The sequence below is a fragment of the Larus michahellis genome, chromosome 14, assembly GCF_964199755.1.
Source record: "Larus michahellis chromosome 14, bLarMic1.1, whole genome shotgun sequence".
In the NCBI taxonomy this organism is placed as follows: domain Eukaryota; kingdom Metazoa; phylum Chordata; class Aves; order Charadriiformes; family Laridae; genus Larus; species Larus michahellis.
The window spans coordinates 14,595,992-14,615,981 of record NC_133909.1 but is presented as its reverse complement, the minus strand read 5'-3'; the positions used below and the strand labels follow the sequence as shown (position 1 = coordinate 14,615,981).

The window sequence follows — 19,990 nt, the reverse complement described above, 5'->3', positions numbered from 1 at the left end:
GGCCCTGCTCTGCAAATCCAGAACAGGGAGAAGTCTGTCTCAGTGGGTCTACAACAGGAGAAACGCATGTAGAATGGAAGAAATAGTTGCAGCTGAGAGGTCAGGAGGCCGAGATTCTGTGGTTTTAAGGTCTACCATCATCACTTATAAACTGCCTGGGCTTCAACATACGGTGGTTTAATTGTGTCACCTACAACACGTATCAAATGGTTCTCCACAGGACTGTACAGTAACACTTATAAAGGCCAGAGATCTTCATACAAATGAAACTGTTGAGAGGGCGAAGCACGAATCTCTGGCTGAAGAGTTCTTGAGAAACTCCCAAGCCTGTGTCGCACTCACGGAACGGGTGACGATCCTTACTAAGTTTTACGAGACTTTTATTGGGATGAGGTCACAAGAGTAATGGACAAACTGCACCAACAATAAAGACCAGGCCTTTGCTAAGTTTACTTAAATATGCTAAAATTACTCCTCTCTTGCCTAAAACTTTTATAATAGTGATTCTAAACAGAAATTAAATTACTTTAATTCAAAAAGAGAGAAGATTATCAGAATAAAGGAATAGATTGAAATAGATTGCTGCTTCCTGGATTCACCCAGGAAAAGAACCAAGAATCATTTTGCAAGTTATGATCTGGCTGTGCTGGGCAGCAGGGGGAGTGGTGAGTAAACACTAGAACACTTAAAAATATTCAAATTCTTAGGGGAAATTATAGCATCTGCCAGAGAAAAGAAACTTGTGGGAAGCCAAATATTTTATCTGAGTTCACCACAAAGTTTAAAAATACAAGTCAAACGTTAGCTAGGATCTGTGAGTTACATGGAATGGTGACTAGTTTGGAAAGGTTCAGCATTTTTGCCTGCTTGCTAAGTCTTATAAAAACATCTTCTAAAGGTGTCAGCACAGAATATTAATACTGGCTTTTGGCAGACGGCTTTAGAAAATCAAGTATTTGGGTTAAAGTGACATATCTGATTTGTATTATTACAGGTACACCTTTCCCATCAAATCGTACAGAGATTATTCAGTATTTGGATAATACCACATAAATTTTGTCACCACCATCATTATGGGATGCACCCGAGAGTGCTGAGGGAGCTGGCAGAAGTCATTGCTGGGCCGCTCTCCATCATCTTTGAAAAGTCCTGGAGAACAGGCGAGGTGCCTGGGGACTGGAGGAAAGCCAATGTCACTCCAGTCTTCAAGAAAGGCAAAAAGGAAGAGCCGGGGAACTACAGGCCGGTCAGCCTCACCTCCATCCCTGGAAAGATGATGGAACAGCTCGTTCTGGGTGTCATCTCAAGGCACGTGGAGGAAAGGAAAGCTATCAGAAGTACTCAGCATGGATTCACCAAGGGGAAATCATGTCTGACTAATCTGATAGCCTTCTACGATGGCATGACTAGATGGATAGATGAGGGGAGGGCGGTAGATGTGGTCTACCTTGACTTAAGCAAGGCGTTTGACACGGTCTCCCACAGCATCCTCATAGGGAAGCTTAGGAAGTGTGGGTTAGATGAATGGACAGTGGGGTGGATAGAAAACTGGTTGAAAGATAGATAGAGCTCAGAGGGTTGTGATCAGGGGCACAGAGTCTAGTTGGAGACCAGTGACGAGTGGTGTTCCCCAGGGGTCAGTACTGGGTCCAGTCCTCTTCAATATATTCATCAATGACCTGGATGAGGGGATAGAGTGCACCCTCAGCAAGTTTGCTGATGACACCAAGCTGGGTGGGGTGGCTGACACATCGGAAGGCTGTGCTGTCATACAGAGAGACCTGGACAGGTTGGAGATCTGGGCAGAGAGAAACCTTATGAAGTTCAACAAGGGCAAGTGTAGGGTGCTGCACCTGGGGAGGAACAACCCCATGCACCAGTACAGGTTGGGTGCTGACCTGCTGGAGAGCAGCTCTGTGGAAAGAGACCTGGGAGTCCTGGTGGACAACAGGATGACCATGAGTCAGCAATGTGCCCTTGTGGCCAAGAAGGCCAATGGCATCCTGGGGTGCATCAAGAAGAGTGTGGCCAGCAGGTGGAGGGAGGTCATCCTCCCCCTCTACTCTGCCTTGGTGAGGCCGCACCTGGAGTACTGTGTCCAGTTCTGGGCTCCCCGGTTCAAGAGGGACAGGGAACTGCTGGAAAGGGTGCAGCAGAGAGCTACAAAGATGATTAGGGGACTGGAACACCTCTCTTATGAGGAAAGGCTGAGGGATTTGGGTCTCTTCAGTCTGGAGAAAAGACGTCTGAGGGGTGACCTTATCAACACTTATAAATACTTAAAGGGTGGGTGTCAGGAGGATGGGGCCAGGCTCTTTTCAGTGGTGCCCGGGGACAGGAGAAGAGGCAATGGGCACAAACTTGAACATAGGAAGTTCCACCTAAACATGAGGAGGAACTTCTTTATCCTGAGGGTGGCAGAGCACTGGAACAGGCTGCCCAGAGAGGTGGTGGAGTCTCCAACTCTGGAGACATTCAAAACCCACCTGGACGTGTTCCTGTGTAACCTGCTCTAAGTGAACCTGCTCTGGCAGGGGGGTTGGACTAGATGATCTCCAGAGGTCCCTTCCAACCCTATGATTCTATGATTCTATGATGATTCTATGATTTTATCAAGTTACAGAAAAATAGTACAAGTGGGCAGAACATGTGTGTGGTGGATATTTTAAAGCAGAAATTATTTCCCGCTAATCAAAATAAAGGTGTCAACTTTCTGCTCTAATAAAATAAAGTATGTTTTCACTCTGCAAAGGTGCTAGCGGCACAATGCAGGGCACTGTCATTGCAAAAACTTGTATCCTAACACTGGCACAGGCAGCGGATGGTGGCTTTTGGCTAGTCTGGATCAAGCTTTTCCAAGAAACTGGTACACCTCCATTAAACGGTACAAAAGCCCGCAAAACTTCACAATGCTGTCAAGAAAGCAGAAAGTCCCCCTGGGGACTTATCCTTCGTGTGAGTCTGATTAGGGCACTTCTGTAAAAATTATCAGAGGAGAGAATTAAAAAAATATACTTACAGTCAAGCCTTCACTATTCTTGCCACCGAGTGTATACAAACTGCCATCGTTTGGGTCTGGAAGAAATGCTGGCCTAGGATTTAAGCAGCAATTATAAATGATTAAAAAACATACTGTGCTTCTCAGAGAACAGGAAAGCAACTATGATCAGAACTGGCTATACAAAGAAGTTCATTTGACATTATGCTTTTTACTTTGTATTACCCATTTTTTGAAGTTTCGTTTATTAACTGTGACAATGAAAAAATACAAAAGTTTCAGAACTGGCATAAGATTACTAGTACATTTGAAAACTCAAAGATCCAAACGTGGCAGGCAATCACAGGGGTGAAAGCTTTTAAACAAGATCTATACACTTTTAAAATGCCACAGAATTAAACCAAACAAATAAACAAAACCAGAGAGCATAAGGAAAGCTTCAAGACAAGAGTTGCCAGAACCAAGTAAATTTGAGAGGTAAAAGCAACCCCCCACCTAAACTACAAAAAACCCCAAACAAACCCCAACATCAAAAACAAACCACAAAAAAGAAAGGATGTTACCACTGACTTCACAGACGTAAAGTTAAAGCCCCACATTCTCTAGTTAAATGTGAGATTGCTGCGCTGGAGGAACTACTCTGAAGTAACAACTTGAGGGTTTCATTTGAAGATTCTGGTAGTGGTGGTGGTTGGAGTTCCCTATGCTTCACTATTTTTAGTCTTCTATTTGAAGAGAATAAGAAGTACAAACCCAGAGATCCCTCCCTAGCTGTTTCTGTCATTTTCAAAGCTGCTTAATTAAGATTCTAGCACAGCTAGAACCCTCGATCTCTAAGCCTGAGCAAGGGCTTGAGAGAACAGCCTGGAGACACGACGTTTCTTCTTAGTGCTACAAGTACGAGAATTATATCCAGGTAATTATATCCTTTCTGTATCTGCTCTCTAAACCTCCTTAAATTGACTTACGCAAGGTATGCAACTTTTCCAGAACACAGATCATTTTGGTTCAAATTAAACCAACATTCAAGATGTCATTGAAAATTGATCAAGCAGTAAATGAGATAAAGGAAACAGACTTACTCTTCCACATGTATTGGCACCTGGAGTACAGGATCTGCACAAACAGAAAAAGAAAAAGTCATAATACCGGCAATTCATCTCCCTGAACTCACTAGATACAGGGTTAAGCCAGGCCTGCGACAACTTGCTCCTTTTTGAGAGGCTGATGTAGAGTTTGAAAGGGGCCACCTCAGCAGCCTCAACGATCTCCTATCTGGCTGCGAAACCACGTTTGTAAAATGGGAAAGTACAAAGCACCTGAGAAGCTTTAAACCTTCTGAAGTTCTTCGTTCAGTTTTACCCACCCTGCTCCCCAGCTACCCGGGGAGGAGACTGGCAGAAGACAGCAGTACTGTATTGCATCTAGAGTTTTCTCCTTATTTGCCACTTGGACCAAGCATAGAGTCTGTCAGAACTCCTGTATACGTGTGAATAAAAAATCGTGCTTTCAATTCCTCTGTCTGATCACTGGGCACTGGCTGAGCGTAACTTGCAGCAACTGCTTTCCCTCTGCAGCCTTCAGCTTAAAAACAAGCTACAGCTAATGGCAGTTTGCAGACACCATGACAACAGGGATACAAAAGTACTTTTCTTGATATTTCCTAATCTGGGTTTCATTAACTTTTGCTACTTTGTGTATCAGGCAGGTAAGCACCCGCTTTCCAGCCAACTCCACATTTAATTCAAAAGGCAAGATAAAAACCGAAAGCCTCGCGCTGCACCTCCTGAAGCAACGGGAGGACTGCCGAGGACTGAGGAGCAAGACTCTGATGCTACTCAGAAAAAACTTAATTCCGCTTCCTACTCCAAGATAAAACCTCTGTGATCAGCACATCACTGAAAAGAAAAACAGAAGCCTGCCAAGGGCTATACAAAATGACCTCAAACCTGATTTTTTCACTTAAATAACCTCCCCACTAAAATTTATCCAAGAATCCACGTTACATAAAAATCAAGAGGTTTGGAAACAATCTCACAGTAGTTGGTGTTTTAAGTGATCAGAATCCCAGTTTAGGCTTCATCAACAAAAAGAAGTTACAAAATAAAACCTGACAATGCTACATCTAAATCCTGGCATATTAAAAGATAAATTAAGAACAATAATTTGATTTTCATTTAAAGTTATGTGACCCCAAAATTACTATCTGAGGCCTCAAAAAATCATGAATCATGGGATTTTCAGTCCTGATGCCAAAACCACAAAAGTTCCCAGATTTGTAAGACATACTCTACAATTTCCAAGACAAATGCGTGTGCTTATTTATGCGTACATTGGCAGAAAGTAACTCAGAAGTCAAGAGGATGCAAGGTATCTTCACTTCAGCGGGGGAAATCAAACCATTACACTAGAATTAGCCAGAGTAAGAAGATGAAAGATGACCAAGCAAATAAACACTCTTTTTTCACCTGTTCTGTCTCCATGCAAACATCACGATGCTACAGGAAAGAAACAAGAACAACAACAATGGTGTTTTGAGAGCCTTTGACTGGGAAACTGGCCCAGATTCTGGACAGCTTGAGTGTCTATGATTGTACTGTGGTATTTGCAGAGCTAAGCAAGATGAGAACAAGAAATTCAGGGTTCATTACATGGATCTTACAAAGTCTCTACCACTCTGCAGTATATTACACACACGAGCTGCTGGGATTGACGGTAATGGCCTAGGAGCACATCCCTTCATTTTCATACAACAGATTAAAAAAAAAGGTAAGAAACCCCTACCCAAACAGATCTCTAAGAGCAATGCAGCTGAAAACGGCAGTCACCAGAAGACATATAATATCAGAGACAGAAAGAAAGCACAATATGAGGAATAACAGTAAAGCTGGTTTTATTTTCATCAATTTCTTTTTAGTAAACACTACAATAGTAAACACTCTCAGGGCAGCTTTGTTCAAAACTTCATTACGTGTTTATTTTTTTCTCTCTTTATGGCTAAAATATGTTCCAGATATATTCTCAAAGCTGTCAGAATAAACTACTCAAAAGCGTATTAAGCTTCTGGGAACGACCCAACTAACTGGAGAGGGCGCAGTGCTCTACTCAAGCACTGAGCCCTACTACAACTCGCAAACTGCTCAGTGAGCAGACTTGCCAAGTTTCATGCTTCATCCGTTTCCCTTGTCACGCGGTTCCTCACCACTGCACCGGCACCTCCCACAGTGGCAAGAAGAGCATCAAACACAGCCCCCCTCCACATCACAGCAAATTCCCTCTAATGCGGGGACCCTGCAGCGCTGTGCGCTGGCTCTGGGAGGAAACCCAGCGCAGGACAGACGCAGCCTGGTCACGTCATCTTATACTCGGAGCCTCATACACAGGGCAGCAAAAATGCCAAGATAAGTTAACTGGTACACTTAACAGTCCTGCTGCTGAGGTATAGTCATAGACGACGGATAGCAAGAGGGCTTATCTTGAGCAATTTTTCTCTTAATGATGAATTACCATTACCACTGCTCATTGATGTAAGACGGGAATGCTATGCAAGTGTAGAGCTCCACATTATAGCATAAACTCCATTTAATTTATTGAGAACCCAAATACACATCAAAAGGCCCTAAGAATAATTAACATTCAAACAAAGGAGCTACGTGATTCATCGTTATGTATCTGTCTCTGCAGACCTTAGTCAGACCTTTATTCCATTAACTACATCAAGTAATTCATTTCTGTCCCTTGCGTGAAGAAACTGGTTTCAGGATATGCTGGGAGGGACGTCCTGCTCCAAACTTAGAGTTGATTATATGCCAATTATTTCCCAGTGTTTGCTTCAAGTATTCCACAAGCTTTACAATACCTAAAGCAACACATGGTGGCTTACAACACCATCTCTCCATAATAGAAGAAAAGCAAGAAAGAAAAAAGCATTACCTGATCATTATACACAGTGGTTCAACTCTGGAGTTGAACCACTAGGTTGAACTACTAAAAGCAAACAGACATCAACTTTACATACTCAATGTATCTGTAAGTCTAGGTGAAAATAAGAAAGAGACACTAAAGACCATAAACTAAAGTTTCAATAATCGTAAGTGCTTTGTGGGAAAGGAAACTCTCACAGTTCTGTGAAAAAACCAGCATGATAAATCATCAGAAAATGGCACCTGCCTCAGTTCAAGTAAGATTTAATGCAAATGCTACAAGCATTGCTAAAGGCAAAAGCTAAATAAACTTTGCAAGTCTCTTGATGAACTGATGACACAGAGAGTGTCTCACTCGATAAAAAATAAACGGTTGCCTGTGGTGACGATGACTATCGCTAGACAACAGCGACCTTCACCAACCGTGCTTGAGCAACTTTGTCCTATCTACAAACATCTCCTCAAGTGATCATCAGCGATAATAAAGCTGCACAACTTGTTTTTGAAGCGATAACTGACTGCATGTACATTGTTTAAGTATAGTAATGCAGATTTTCTTTAAAATCACTTTCCGGTCAGCCTAGGCAAAGCATAAAAAATAGTTTCTTGCCTTTCTATCTTCATAAACTTTTAAATTTAGTTTTAATAAAAGGACTGCTTATTCGCTGAATTCAATGGAGGTATGAAGTTGTTATATGAAATTACAGTATAAAACTAGCACTATTGAATCAAGTTCCAAATTTTCTAACTGCACTGTCACTGACATAACACAAAACGCACTCTACAGTAGAATAGGACAGAATGCGGTTTCCTCAAACATATTAGTATTTCAGGTTTGGGCTTGGTTGGTTTTTTTTTTTTCAAAGAATGCTCAGGAAAACCTTAACAATTACAGGAAATTTCAAAAGGTAGATTGTGTTTTTCTAGCAACTGGTGCTGGTTTGTCCATGACATTTGCAGGAGAGTCCGGTTGGTAATGCTTTCCTACAGCTCCCTCTCTGCCCCCAAAATACAACGAGTAATAATACAGTACAGCAATTTTGGACTAATAACTTGTTTTCACTTCATTTTCTAAGACTGGTCAATCTATTTTTACCAAAAAAAAGCGCTCCACTCTGCTCCAACTGTCTCAAAGGTCTGAGAAGTTTTGCATGATTTTATCAACCACGTTAGTACCATAGTAGGTGAAAGACCACATACATATGCGCAGTATTCACCTGCAATAAGCTTCTACCCCAAGCTTATATTTCTGAAAGCTGTTAGAAAAAGGTCGCTTACAACAATTTCATCAACAAATGTATCCTACACTTTAATAAACAACGCCAGGAATCCCATGAATGTCTCTTCAGTGTCTGTAGTGAGTTTTTCTGAAGCACTCTTGCATGTCAAATTACATGAATGAAAGCCTTATGACAAGTTCCAAGCTGCTCGCTGTGTGCTGTACAGAAGCATCATGCTCATGAGGAAGTCCTTAAACTCTTCTTTAGTATCATGTCTTCAGTATCAAGAACAACGGTGCTTCATCAGAAGTGAAAAAAAATCCTTTTACTTGTTTTCTCAGAAACTGAAATTTGATTTACTAACAATGATAAAAAAGAGGTAGATGGAACAGATTAAGATGTTATTACAAAGCAGTAGAAAGTTTTTTCAGTACTTACTGGCACATGAACCTAAACACTGATTATTCTGATGGCTTCCGGCAACATTTAAGTGTTGTATATGAACTGTTAGAAAGCATTTAGTATCAATATCTCCTTCATAAGTGAACACAAACTGATGGAATAGTTTAGTTTCTGAACTGAAAGGAATTCTCCTTTCACTATTACCACCATCCACTTGGAAAGATGGGCTGTGGAGAGCCATTTACCAACATTTTTAGCTACCGGGGTGATATACATTTTCTGATTTTCTTAACACTTTCATGATCTTGAACTAAGATTGTAGCTCTGCAAAGACAGTTTGAAGACAGCCAATGAACTCTTCACATTCACTTTAATGCGGTTTGGGACATATTCCAACTTTATTTCAAAGTTTGTTTTGAAATAAGAAGTCACTCTGAGATAAAAAGAGAATCTTGAGTTTAATTTAGTGTTGTCAGGTCTTACAATACTTTTCATCTGCTTGAATACAGACTAGTAAAAGAATGAGTCGTCTTATAACTGAAGTCACTTTTTGTTCCACAAAGGGTCAAACGGAAAAAGTTCTTGCAAAAGTCAGAGAACTGAGGCCTTCTCTTCTTTTCAACAGGTCAGCACTCGGCTAACATGCCGAAACTGGAATCATGTAATCCTGCTTTCAGAATTTCCCTGAACTGCAGTTCCCTGTAATGAGGTAACTCATTCTAATAAGCCTATCTGTTCCAATACCAACAACAGTGATAATAACCACTGAACAAAGCAGTAAGTATTCTGTATTGGAACAAAAACTTTACAGAGAAAATGTGATAAAACTGTGACAAAAATCTATCTGCCTCTCTCTTACGCTTCCATTCCCCGTAGCAGAGGAAAAGTCAACTTCTTGCCATGTCCTACATGGAGCTTTCAGTATGATATCCTCTCCAAAAGCTTTCCACTTGCTAGACTGAAAAAAACAAGATGTCAAAACAACTATGGAGTATGAAGGGGGCTGGGGGGTGAGTCAGGAGGCAGGACACCATCCTGTAAACATCTCCAGTGCTGGAGGGAAGATCTGAGTTTGCTGTAGATACTTCCATGCGTTTCCAATTTGTTTTTCCTGCAGCCTCCACTAAGGCAGAGTATGTTAACGATTCCTGCATTAAAATCCTACAACTCAATACACACCAGCTTTACCTTTCTGATCTGGTAATAAACACATGTGCGTAAACAAGCACATGCACACACTATTAATAAAATTATTGCCACTGATACTCTTCATTAAATTAATTCAGCAAAGCATATTAATGCCCACAAGCATGGGGAGTTCAAGGGCATCAGTAGAATAGAAATACCATTAAAAAGACTGCTGATACCTCTCCTTGTCCTTGTGGGACTTCAAAAAATGGTAACCTGTAAGAATTGAAAAGCTTTAATTTTTACAAGTTAATAAAAAGATTTGTAAAATAACTGTATCAAGAAAAAAAAAGTATTAAAAGGACATTGTTCCTAGATTACAAAGAACAGCAGTTATTAGAAACCTGCTAACATAATGACTGTCCAGTAATTTAGTAAATTATTGGTCTCAGTTACACTTCCCTGAAACTAAGTTTTTGACCTGGCAGCAGGCAGATGTCCCAATACAGTTTTGGTTACATCATGACCAGAAAATATTTGTGCCTGTATCATTTGCTTGTGAGTGGGCAGAAGCATACGACACATTTCAGATTATTCTGATATAATTCTAACTCATATTTTTGCATACATACATGGAAAAAAGCCATATATACAGCTTCTGAAACTATAACCATAATGCTAAACATAATGCATTTGACTTTTCTCCATATTTCACAAACACATGATAAGATAAAATTTGCCCTTTGACTAAAAACCAAGTCTTTTGAATGCACAAGACAGAGTTGCACATTTTCATCACTGTCATGTGCCCTTAGATAGAACATACAAAACCAATGACTGAAAAGAAGAAGTGGGGGATTCTGAAACAGGAATCAGTAAGTCTCTGCCCCACTGGAATGAGCTGGAAAAAACGGTTTCCTGAGCTGAGGCCCTAACATCAGATTTGGGCTAACGGGCCAATTTAAAATCGTGTCATCCTCGCCTGCTGTTGCAATTACAGTGAATGAGGTTAGAGATACTAACAAACTATCCTCTGGAATTTGCTGAAAAGAGTACTGCTCTACAATTGTTTTATTTTGACAATCCTTATTAATTTACAGCTATGCACAAAGGTATTTCTTCTTGACTGGAAATAACCACTGTTAACAGAGCAAGATCTACAGATCTCAGATTTGCCCTTTAGAACCTACATATTGCATACCATTAACAGGTACAGACTTTATACCTTTGTCTTATCATGACTAGCCCACTGAAGCCCATAGGTTACGAGTAAGGTATCAGAAATCAAAATGTTTTAAACTGAATGTGGGCCATCAGGTTTTTTGATTGCTATGGAGAACTGAAGATCATAACAAAATTTCTGCTGGCTCTAAATCTAGACACAAACCTGTATATATTATATCTTCTTCTGGCAAATTATTTTGAAACAGTTCTTAGCAGAAAAGCTTTTAAGGAGCTGATGAATGAAAAGAAAGAGATCACTTTGAACAGTACAGAAGGACACACTGAAATTACTGTCAGAAGAACAGAGAAATATTGTGTCCAGGAGTCGATTTCAAACACTACATTCTTAACATCTCATAGTTCAATATTCTGATCATTAGCCTAAGCTCTTGAGTTTACAAAGAGGTACAGGATTATTTTGACAAAGATGTGAAGGAACAGGACAGTCCTAAAAATCGCACTCTTACACTGAAATCAGGATTGTGAATATAAAGTCTGACATTAAGGAGAAAAGCACTCTCCAGATTCCGTCTTGCCAACAGGTTTCTTGTCACCATCTCTATCACTGTCTGCTTTCTTACCTGCGTGTAAAAGCAAGCCTACGGTGCTGCACCCCTGTACCTTTCAAAGAGATCTACAGGAAATGACAGAAGTTTCATTTCCAGCAATTCTGGGGAAGAGATTTCATCCTAAGTAATTGTACTGAGGGTACTCACTAAGTATCTTGCTAATGGCAAGTGCAGAAAATGTCGGGGCTTGTCACACTGTCACTTCGAGCTGACAGCTCCTTTTATTGATCAGAGATGGTACTAAGAGCCTTATTTAGTCTCTGACCTTAAATGCGTGCCTCACCCTTCCAATACCCTTTCAAAGGAGTGCCTTTCAATACAACGTGCTTTTGTGGGGCCACAGCAGGAGTAAAGGTGTCTCTCAGAAATTTGGGGGGGAGGAGGAGTGTGGATTCTTTCTAGAAACTTTCCAACCATATTCCAGCTTTCCAAGGCCCAGGGAACGAGCAGCATCAGTTACCTGGCCACTGAGAGATCCTGAGAGCTGTCAGATAGAAGGACCCGTCGACGCCAACAGGAAATGAAGGTATTAAGCACCCTCAACAAGTACCTCCATAATCTCGCTACATATAACTGCAGAGAACGCAGCTTTATTTCTGAACTACTGGAGAGTCCTATTACTTACGGATCCATTTTTTTGCCGGCTTTATGGGGAGCACAAGTATTCAGACTGCCTTCCTTGCCAGCACTACATGAAGGCAGGAAACCCAAACATATTATTGTGGTGATAACCACTGGCTCATTTACTCTGCATACCTAAGATAAGCTTCAGTGCTAAATTAAAACAAACCACACATGGCAAGATTTTCATGTTTAAGTACTGCCTGATAATGAACACCGCCTTGTTTTTTCCCCCAATGAAAATAAAATGTACATGAATTGCCCTTTGTTAAACACCTTGCTGCTTAAGTGCAGTAATAAAAGGTTCTCTTGCCAATGAATGCCGCCACAGCACTTCAGGCGACCTCCACAACTTCTCAAAGCACATGAACCACAACACATGGTTCGTTGTCTGATAATCAGGGTAAAATGGCACCTGCGAGAACACTGCTTGCAACGCATGCAACCTCCCACTGGGTAATTCTCTGTAACAATACAAGCATGTTGTTGACAGAGAGAGTGCATCAAACAACCGGGTTTATACACTAATATTAATACTGAATTCTGCACTATTAAATCTCTCCAGGGATTTAGCATAGCAAGATGGTAAGGACTTTCATGAGCTATTAGTTTCCAACACTGTCACATCTTTGTTGGGCTTCCCACCCACAGGGTGATCACCAACAAATATAGTTTGCAAAAATAAATAAAAGCCCTCCAATCACAAATAATTTTGACAATTTATATGCACAGGCCCTTGTTCCATGTATGCTTAACGAAGTTAACTCATGAAGCAGCTTGTAACAATGATAACTACCACTAATTATATTTTTTTCACTGACCTTTGTGTGTTGTTCTGTTACACAGAAATAAACTAATGGGCAATAAGTGCTTTGCAAAAAGCAACTGAACATACCTCATGTACATAAGATGCAGAATAATACATAGTTAGTCAGAGCAAGAAAAAAAGAAGTCCTATAAAACCAGATTATCCAGTCTAGCAGTTCAACTGTACCAACAATAGTTTTGCAACTTTTTTTTTTTTTAAACAAGGGAAGTTCCTTGAGCAATACACTCTAACCGAGGTCCTTTTCATTACCGAAGTGCCTTCGTTTCTTCCTGAAAAAAACTCTTGCCACTTACTGAGTCCAGCTGCAAACAAATGGCAGTTATGATATCCTTCTAAGACAGGACTGTGCACTGTATGCTCATGTCAGCTGAATGGCAATCAAAAACCAGTCAGCTTCTCTTGACACCGCAGTAGCCTATAGCAACCATAAAGGAGGAGGCTGATAACTTTTTTTTATTCAGGTCTGTTCAGGGAAAGGAGAGGTCTAAATTTCAAGAGGAGACAGGGGTGAAATTGTAATCACACCTATTAACTAAGATCCTTCAAGAAAATACTTGCTCACCCCTTTTTACTCCAAGAGGAGCTACAAAAGCATTCTTGGTTCATTTATGAAGTTAACTTTTTGTCTGGTAGATTTGCATTCATGTACGAATGGCCTCACAAATAAGAACAACTGGTTTGTACTGCAGATATCAGATACGCACAATCCATTCCCTACCATTTCAGCTCACCTAATAAACTGACATCAGGTATAAAAATAGAGGACAGAGTGATGCAATCACTGTGATTCCTTTCCATTTGACATGCTTTCTAATTTATTTCCCAAAGCGAAGAGAAAGTGCTACTACCATTTCTACCATACATAATCAGAGTCCCACTAAAACAAATTTGTATTAAATACTGAATTTTTCAAGAAGACAGAAAGAGCTATCTCTGCTCAGTAACTAAAATTACAAAATCACTTCCAGTCACTAAGCAATGTTAAATTTCTTAACACAAGTGCAGTTCTTTTCTTTAAAAAACTGTGCTGTTCCTAAACATCTATTATAGAAAAAAAGACCCGATGTTTGCACTATATCCACTGCACTAGGGAAGGTAGCGTATTCCAGAGACAGAATCGTGCAAACTCTTTGCCACCAGTTCCACCAGCTGACACTCTCATTTGACATCTATTCTGTTCTATGCTTGCTTATACTGTGCTCATTGACACAAAATATGATACCTACCAATTATACCACCACAGCTTAAACATCCTGACACCCCCCCACCCCAAACCTGGAAAAGATCTGCAAGTGAAAGCATGAAGATTGAACACGACTCCAGAAACACTGTAGCTTAATTCAGGAGCAAGAGAAAAAATAAGAAAGAAAAGTATTTACCAGGCCCTACAACAGTTTGATTTATCAATTGATTTGACTGTTACTACCATTCCTGAGTAGAGGGCATCAGGACACCTCCTACTCACCTTCTTTTAAAGTCCACTTGATTGCTCCCGTCCTCTTGCTGACGGCATGCAAACTTCCATCAAGAGTTGAAACAAACAGCAGCGTTTCTGGCACAGTTACTGAGCTGGTGTTCTGGAAAAGAAAAACCCATATGCTGAATGTAATTACTTACTACAGATTTTACTCATAACTGTCATACAGTACATTGCCTAGAACATCATACTTCTTTTTAATCGCACAGACTGGACAACTTGCTTGCCCCTTTGAATTCAGTAATTTTTTAATTTTTTTTTTTCCCCTGTCACTGTTATGGAACTACTTACTCCCCTAGAGACAAACTGGGAGATGCTTTAAGTGAATACTCTATCTACAACTCAGTTTCCATTTTCAATTTTATATTAAAGTCTTCTCTCAAAGTCAGGAGAAACCAGAGACAGGGCTGATCTAGGAAAGAACTGATACAAAGACTATGTGATAAGATAGCTAGGGTAAGGAACTTCACAGCAGTTCAGAGAACATAAGTGTTAGTGTTAATGTCAATGTCATGCTACTACCAAGTAAATAGAACATATTTTTGCCAGGGTTTAGTCCCCTAAAGATGAAAAGACATTGGCTGGGTACAACGTAGACAAATAAAACTGAAAGGTGATCAATATTCTACAGGGCTGACTGGCTGAGAGACAGGCTGGAGCTGCAAGCATTAAAGCTGTCTCTGAGCAAGGACAAAATATTTAGGCTAGATGTGGCTTAGAGCCTGGAGGAGATCCACACTGTTAAGCCTCTTAATTGTATTTTTGTACCTCATGTCTCCCAATACTGTATTTCTGTAGTAGACAGTAAATAACACTGTTTAAGAAAGACCACATGTATTAACACATCTATAGATATCTCCTAGAAAGCAGTCAGCTGCAGGACTCAAACCTCAACTTGACATTCTAATTATTCTGCCACTGGGGACACGTCACTCCATATTTACGTGTCTGGGTACAGAGCTGTTTGGTGCCTGTTGTTATTTCTGTAGCACGAGCAGCTTTTGAGCCTGGCTATTGGAGAGCACGTAATTTTATTAAAATGGCATCACACGGACATCGAGGACTCAGAACTGTGTAGGTATCACGGGAACAATGCAGCTAAGTCCAAGGTGTTTGATTGCATAGAGGAAAAAAAAATATTAAATTAATGTCTGCTTTTCTCTTCCTGCCTAAAGATGATCCCATACACCCTAAGACTGACCCATTTCCATTTACCAAGTCTCAAGATACCGCTCAAGTAACTTGTCTCTTGCAGACTGTACCTGCATTGCTCATCTGCGTGCCACCTGCTATGTTTAGGTTTCACAGTTAAATACAGTTCTTAACCTACCACAGTTCATGAAAGTGTGTGCATTTTGCATAATAATGTCTTCAATGACTTGAGCTGTAAAAAATAATTATCAGTCATGTTAGAATTATTGCAAAGCAAAATACACATTTACCAAATTAAAATGCATGGGTCTAGGAGTAACTGGTTTTTTTCGAAAACTATACATTTTTATGTATAAAACTCTCAACTAAAGCATTAGACTTTCAGGTAAAGCATAAAGCTAAAAGAATAATATAATAAAGAAATAACCTTCAGGTCTCACCTACAAATACTATACATGCTTCTTTCCATCCATAATGAATACAGATGGAGCAGGCAATTATAAAGCACACAGTGCAGAAAAAACGAAGGTACAAATCAATAACACACAAAACATAGATCAGAATTAGCTGCTGGAGATCCAGAAAAAAACAAGCACATTTCAGCTTTCTCATATCGAGCAAATGTATATTTTCACTGCAGCTGTACTCACCAAAAAAGATATCCCTATTCCAGAGAATCTAATTATTCTTCCATCAGATTCATAGGTAAGGCAGAAAACATTTTTAGACAGTATTTCAATACAACAATGTATGCGGCATAAACTCTGTACATTAGACACCACGGGGAACACAAGAAATACCCGTTTCTTCATGAAGATCTATCTACCCTAAACCTGCTCCATGAACAAATGAATTTAATTTAAAAGACTGGAATGACTCTGTTTGCTAATCTATCAAAAAAGATACACCAAAACCATCCTTTATATTATTGATAATTTTAGATAACGAATACAGTGAAACTGCATCTAGAGTGAAACACAGTAAGTTAAGCAAGAACACACAACTGTTAAAGGAAGGAAGTGAAAATTATTAAAGTTCCTTTAAATTGCAGGTGGGAATTTGACACCCAGAATGCAATGACTTGTGTTGAGGTTTATTTGCAAATAAAATACAACATACAGCAAATCCACCACATCTTCCATGCATACAGACTAAGATTGTTTTTCTAGGCTAATTTTTACTCTCTGCATAAGTTTTTCTTATCTTTCATCTTCTTATCTTACAGAATCAGTATATTCTCCACAAAGCATGTTCTCTTCCTGTCTTCTTATTCAGAAGTGAATAAAGCGTATATCATCTTCACAAAAAAATGTGGCTGTAAAATAACCACCGTGATTATGGTTGGGTATCAAATATCAGTAATATGCAGTATATGGAAAACTACTTGTTGTAGATCTGTAGATTTAACATTTTCATATTTAACATTTTAATATCTATTTGTCATGGCATGAAGGCTATAGAAATTATGGAAGTAAACGTGAGCTCTGAAACTCTCATCAAAACATCAGTAGTCAATGTTGTCTTCCAGATTACTGACATTATAGAAGATTGGTAGTACTTGGGACCAAACAGAAAGTACTAATGTGCAAAGAGTTCCTCTGCACATTCTGCTGTCACAGGAGTACAAAAACTTTTCTGTACATCTACCCTCCAGACCACTTACAAGCTGAACGATAAAGAAAACCAAAGCTGAAGAAGCTATTTACGTAAGTGAAAACCAGATGAGCACCTGAATGTTGCCCACAGGCAGAATGACCTAGAAACTTCTCAGATATGACTAAAATAATGAAATTACAATAGCTTTTTTTAAGTTTTCAGTATAGTATTCTTGGTTAGGGTGAAAAAGTGCCACTCCCATCCACCATTCTTATGGTGCCTACCACCACTTTGTGATTAACAGGGAGACGTGAACTCTTCCAGGGATGGCGAGTGCTTACGGCATTTGCAGGCATCACGGGAACAGCAGGGAAGAGCACTCTCTCAGAGGCCAGCAGGTCTACCCAGCCAGAGAAATCCCCTCCTCAGAGGGGGCTGGGGCCCGTTCTGCTCACTGCCCAAGGGGTTGGACTGCGAGGGAAATCAGCACGGAGGCACACGGATTTCACTGACAAAAGGGTTCTGCCACACACGTGCACCTTTTCCCTTCAAAATACAGTTGGGCAGCATCACTGCTCCTGCCAAGCTCATGCTCCCCACTCTTAACTGGCTTTGTCTTAATGCCACTCTTTTCTAAAGCTTTCCTTCACCTCCCCCATAAGCCTGTGTTTAAGTTTTACTGCTTTTGAAGGGCTTTATTATATTCAGACATCGAAGTCGCATTGATGTGGTCCATTGCAACCCTGTGTGTCAAAGATACCATCTTCTTTGGGTGAAAGACTGAATATAGGGAAAATTTCATTAGCTCTTCCTTTATTTCTAAAGTTGTATTTGCACACAGATAAAATACATAAAATACCACATTAAAAATCTTCCATTTACTCATACTTTTCAAAGCATATGATATCATGCAGTTGAGATTAACCAGCTGATTAATACACTGACACTGCTGAAGCTTCTGACCTAAATTTAAAAACGGATGAGTCCATAGACTTTGCAATGTAATATTGCTAATTTATTTTGACCAACATCTACAGTAGTCTCTTGGAGAAAAGGCTAGGAAGTTAGTATAATAGTATTGATACAAGGCTTTATTATTTCAAATTGCATAGAACACAAGAGATAAAAATGAACAGATTATTTAAATAATTACCTGTGTTTCACCCAAATTCAGAAATAAAAAACACCTTCTCCTGAATTTATTAGTGACTTTTATCAGCGGCTAGAGACTGCAGTATCAAGATTTCAAATACTCAATAGACTTTATTTTGAAAACAAAGCTTTATAATTAATAGATTAATGGATTAACTAAAGCCTGGAATTAGCACTGTTATGAAAAGTTATGAAAATTATAAAAGAAATGTATGTACAGGCCAAACTTGTTTTCATTTTTGTGTGAAGTATGTAAGAGCATTCTTCACCGAAAAACCATAGTAATCTCAGTCCTGAGGTAGATTCTTTATAAATACCGGTATACACAGATACTGCCCTCCCTGCAGGAGTGGGGTCTCAGCTGTTGTGATGCAATGCAAATTCTTGTAATAATAGAATTTTATTTCATACGGCAATTTTATTTCTGAGGAGATATAACAATTGACTACAAGAAAAATATGTCAGGACACAAAACACCTAAGCAAAAAACTTAACTTAATGAGCAGAGAAAATGAGATAGAAGGAAAACCTGCTTTGGGTCTTTTATTTTATCTCAAACTGCAATAATGTCTATTTTAACAACTACCCACTTCGGAATTCAGTGAAAGCTTCTACTGCCTTGACAGTCTGTACTCATAATAATCTTCCACATCAACAGTGCTGTTAAGTGAAGGATTTACAGTATTTTGAAATTACTTGGGGACTGCTTTAGAATTAATTTTTAATAATTTAATTCAAAACACATATTTTCAAGCTCTCATTGAGTTCAACTTCGACAAGTGCTCTAAAGTGCTAACTGCTAATAATCCATAACAGCCTAAAATTTGTGACTAAATAAAAATAGCATTTTTAAACTAGAATAGAAATATACTATCTAATAGAAATAGCATTTTATAAATAGAAATAGAAATTGACTTTATAAATACTAGTTAACCCCCACACTTCAGATCTACCACATCTTTAGATAAAAGGTTTTAGAAATCAAAGTCACAAAATGACTCAAAACAATTCTGAAGGACCCATGGAGTCATACGAAGGTCAGCGAAAGCTGTAGAACAAGTTCTGGTGTGTTTGTATATGTCTAAGGTACAGTTCAGTGTCAAAGACTATATTATCTTCATTCACCACAACATTTCAAATTTTTTTAAGGGTTAGCAGGCAATGCTCTGCTTTGTTTTATTGTGTTACACGAAAACAGATCCCCACAGGAAGAATTTCTTCCATTAAATTATCTGCTTAAAAACAGTACTTTTGAAATACAGGTCACCAAGTATGTACAAATCCCACTGAAGTCAGCAAGAAAACCAGGCCACTGGGTTCCTTGAAGTTATCGTTCTGTAACCTAGAAATATGTTTTGCTGTGGGGGTAATACCACAAGAGCTTCTACAGGTATGAATAAAGAACAGGAAAACACTTCATAGAGACCCCAGACGTGTGGTGCTGACTCTGAGAAGTGTTACTGATTTCACTAGTAAACAAATCAGATCGCCATTTGCTGCCAGGTAATAATTTTCTCTTTTCTGAGTCTTAAGTAGGAATACGTATGCACCGAACTTAATCTGTTCGGTGGATGATACCAACAATGGATGATAGAGGATGGATGGTTTGCTAACTATAATTTACATTCTCACAATTTATTTGGTAATGCCTGGCTTACCAAACAAAAAAAAGTTGACAAGAGATATATTAACTCGAGGA

General features: G+C 39.4%; 1 protein-coding gene across 2 annotated transcripts in view; it reads right to left on the bottom strand.

The window, feature by feature from the left end:
• The window catches only part of ERN1 (endoplasmic reticulum to nucleus signaling 1), a 37,926-nt gene that overhangs the window by 14,119 nt on the left and 3,817 nt on the right, over window positions 1-19,990 (bottom strand). For both annotated transcript variants that reach the window (XM_074607465.1, XM_074607466.1), the window contains exons 2-4: window positions 14,380-14,491; window positions 4,081-4,114; window positions 3,020-3,092 (exon numbers count right to left, since the gene is read on the bottom strand). In XM_074607465.1, coding sequence (XP_074463566.1) covers window positions 3,020-3,092; window positions 4,081-4,114; window positions 14,380-14,491 — 219 coding nt within the window. The remainder of the gene's footprint in view (window positions 1-3,019; window positions 3,093-4,080; window positions 4,115-14,379; window positions 14,492-19,990) is intronic.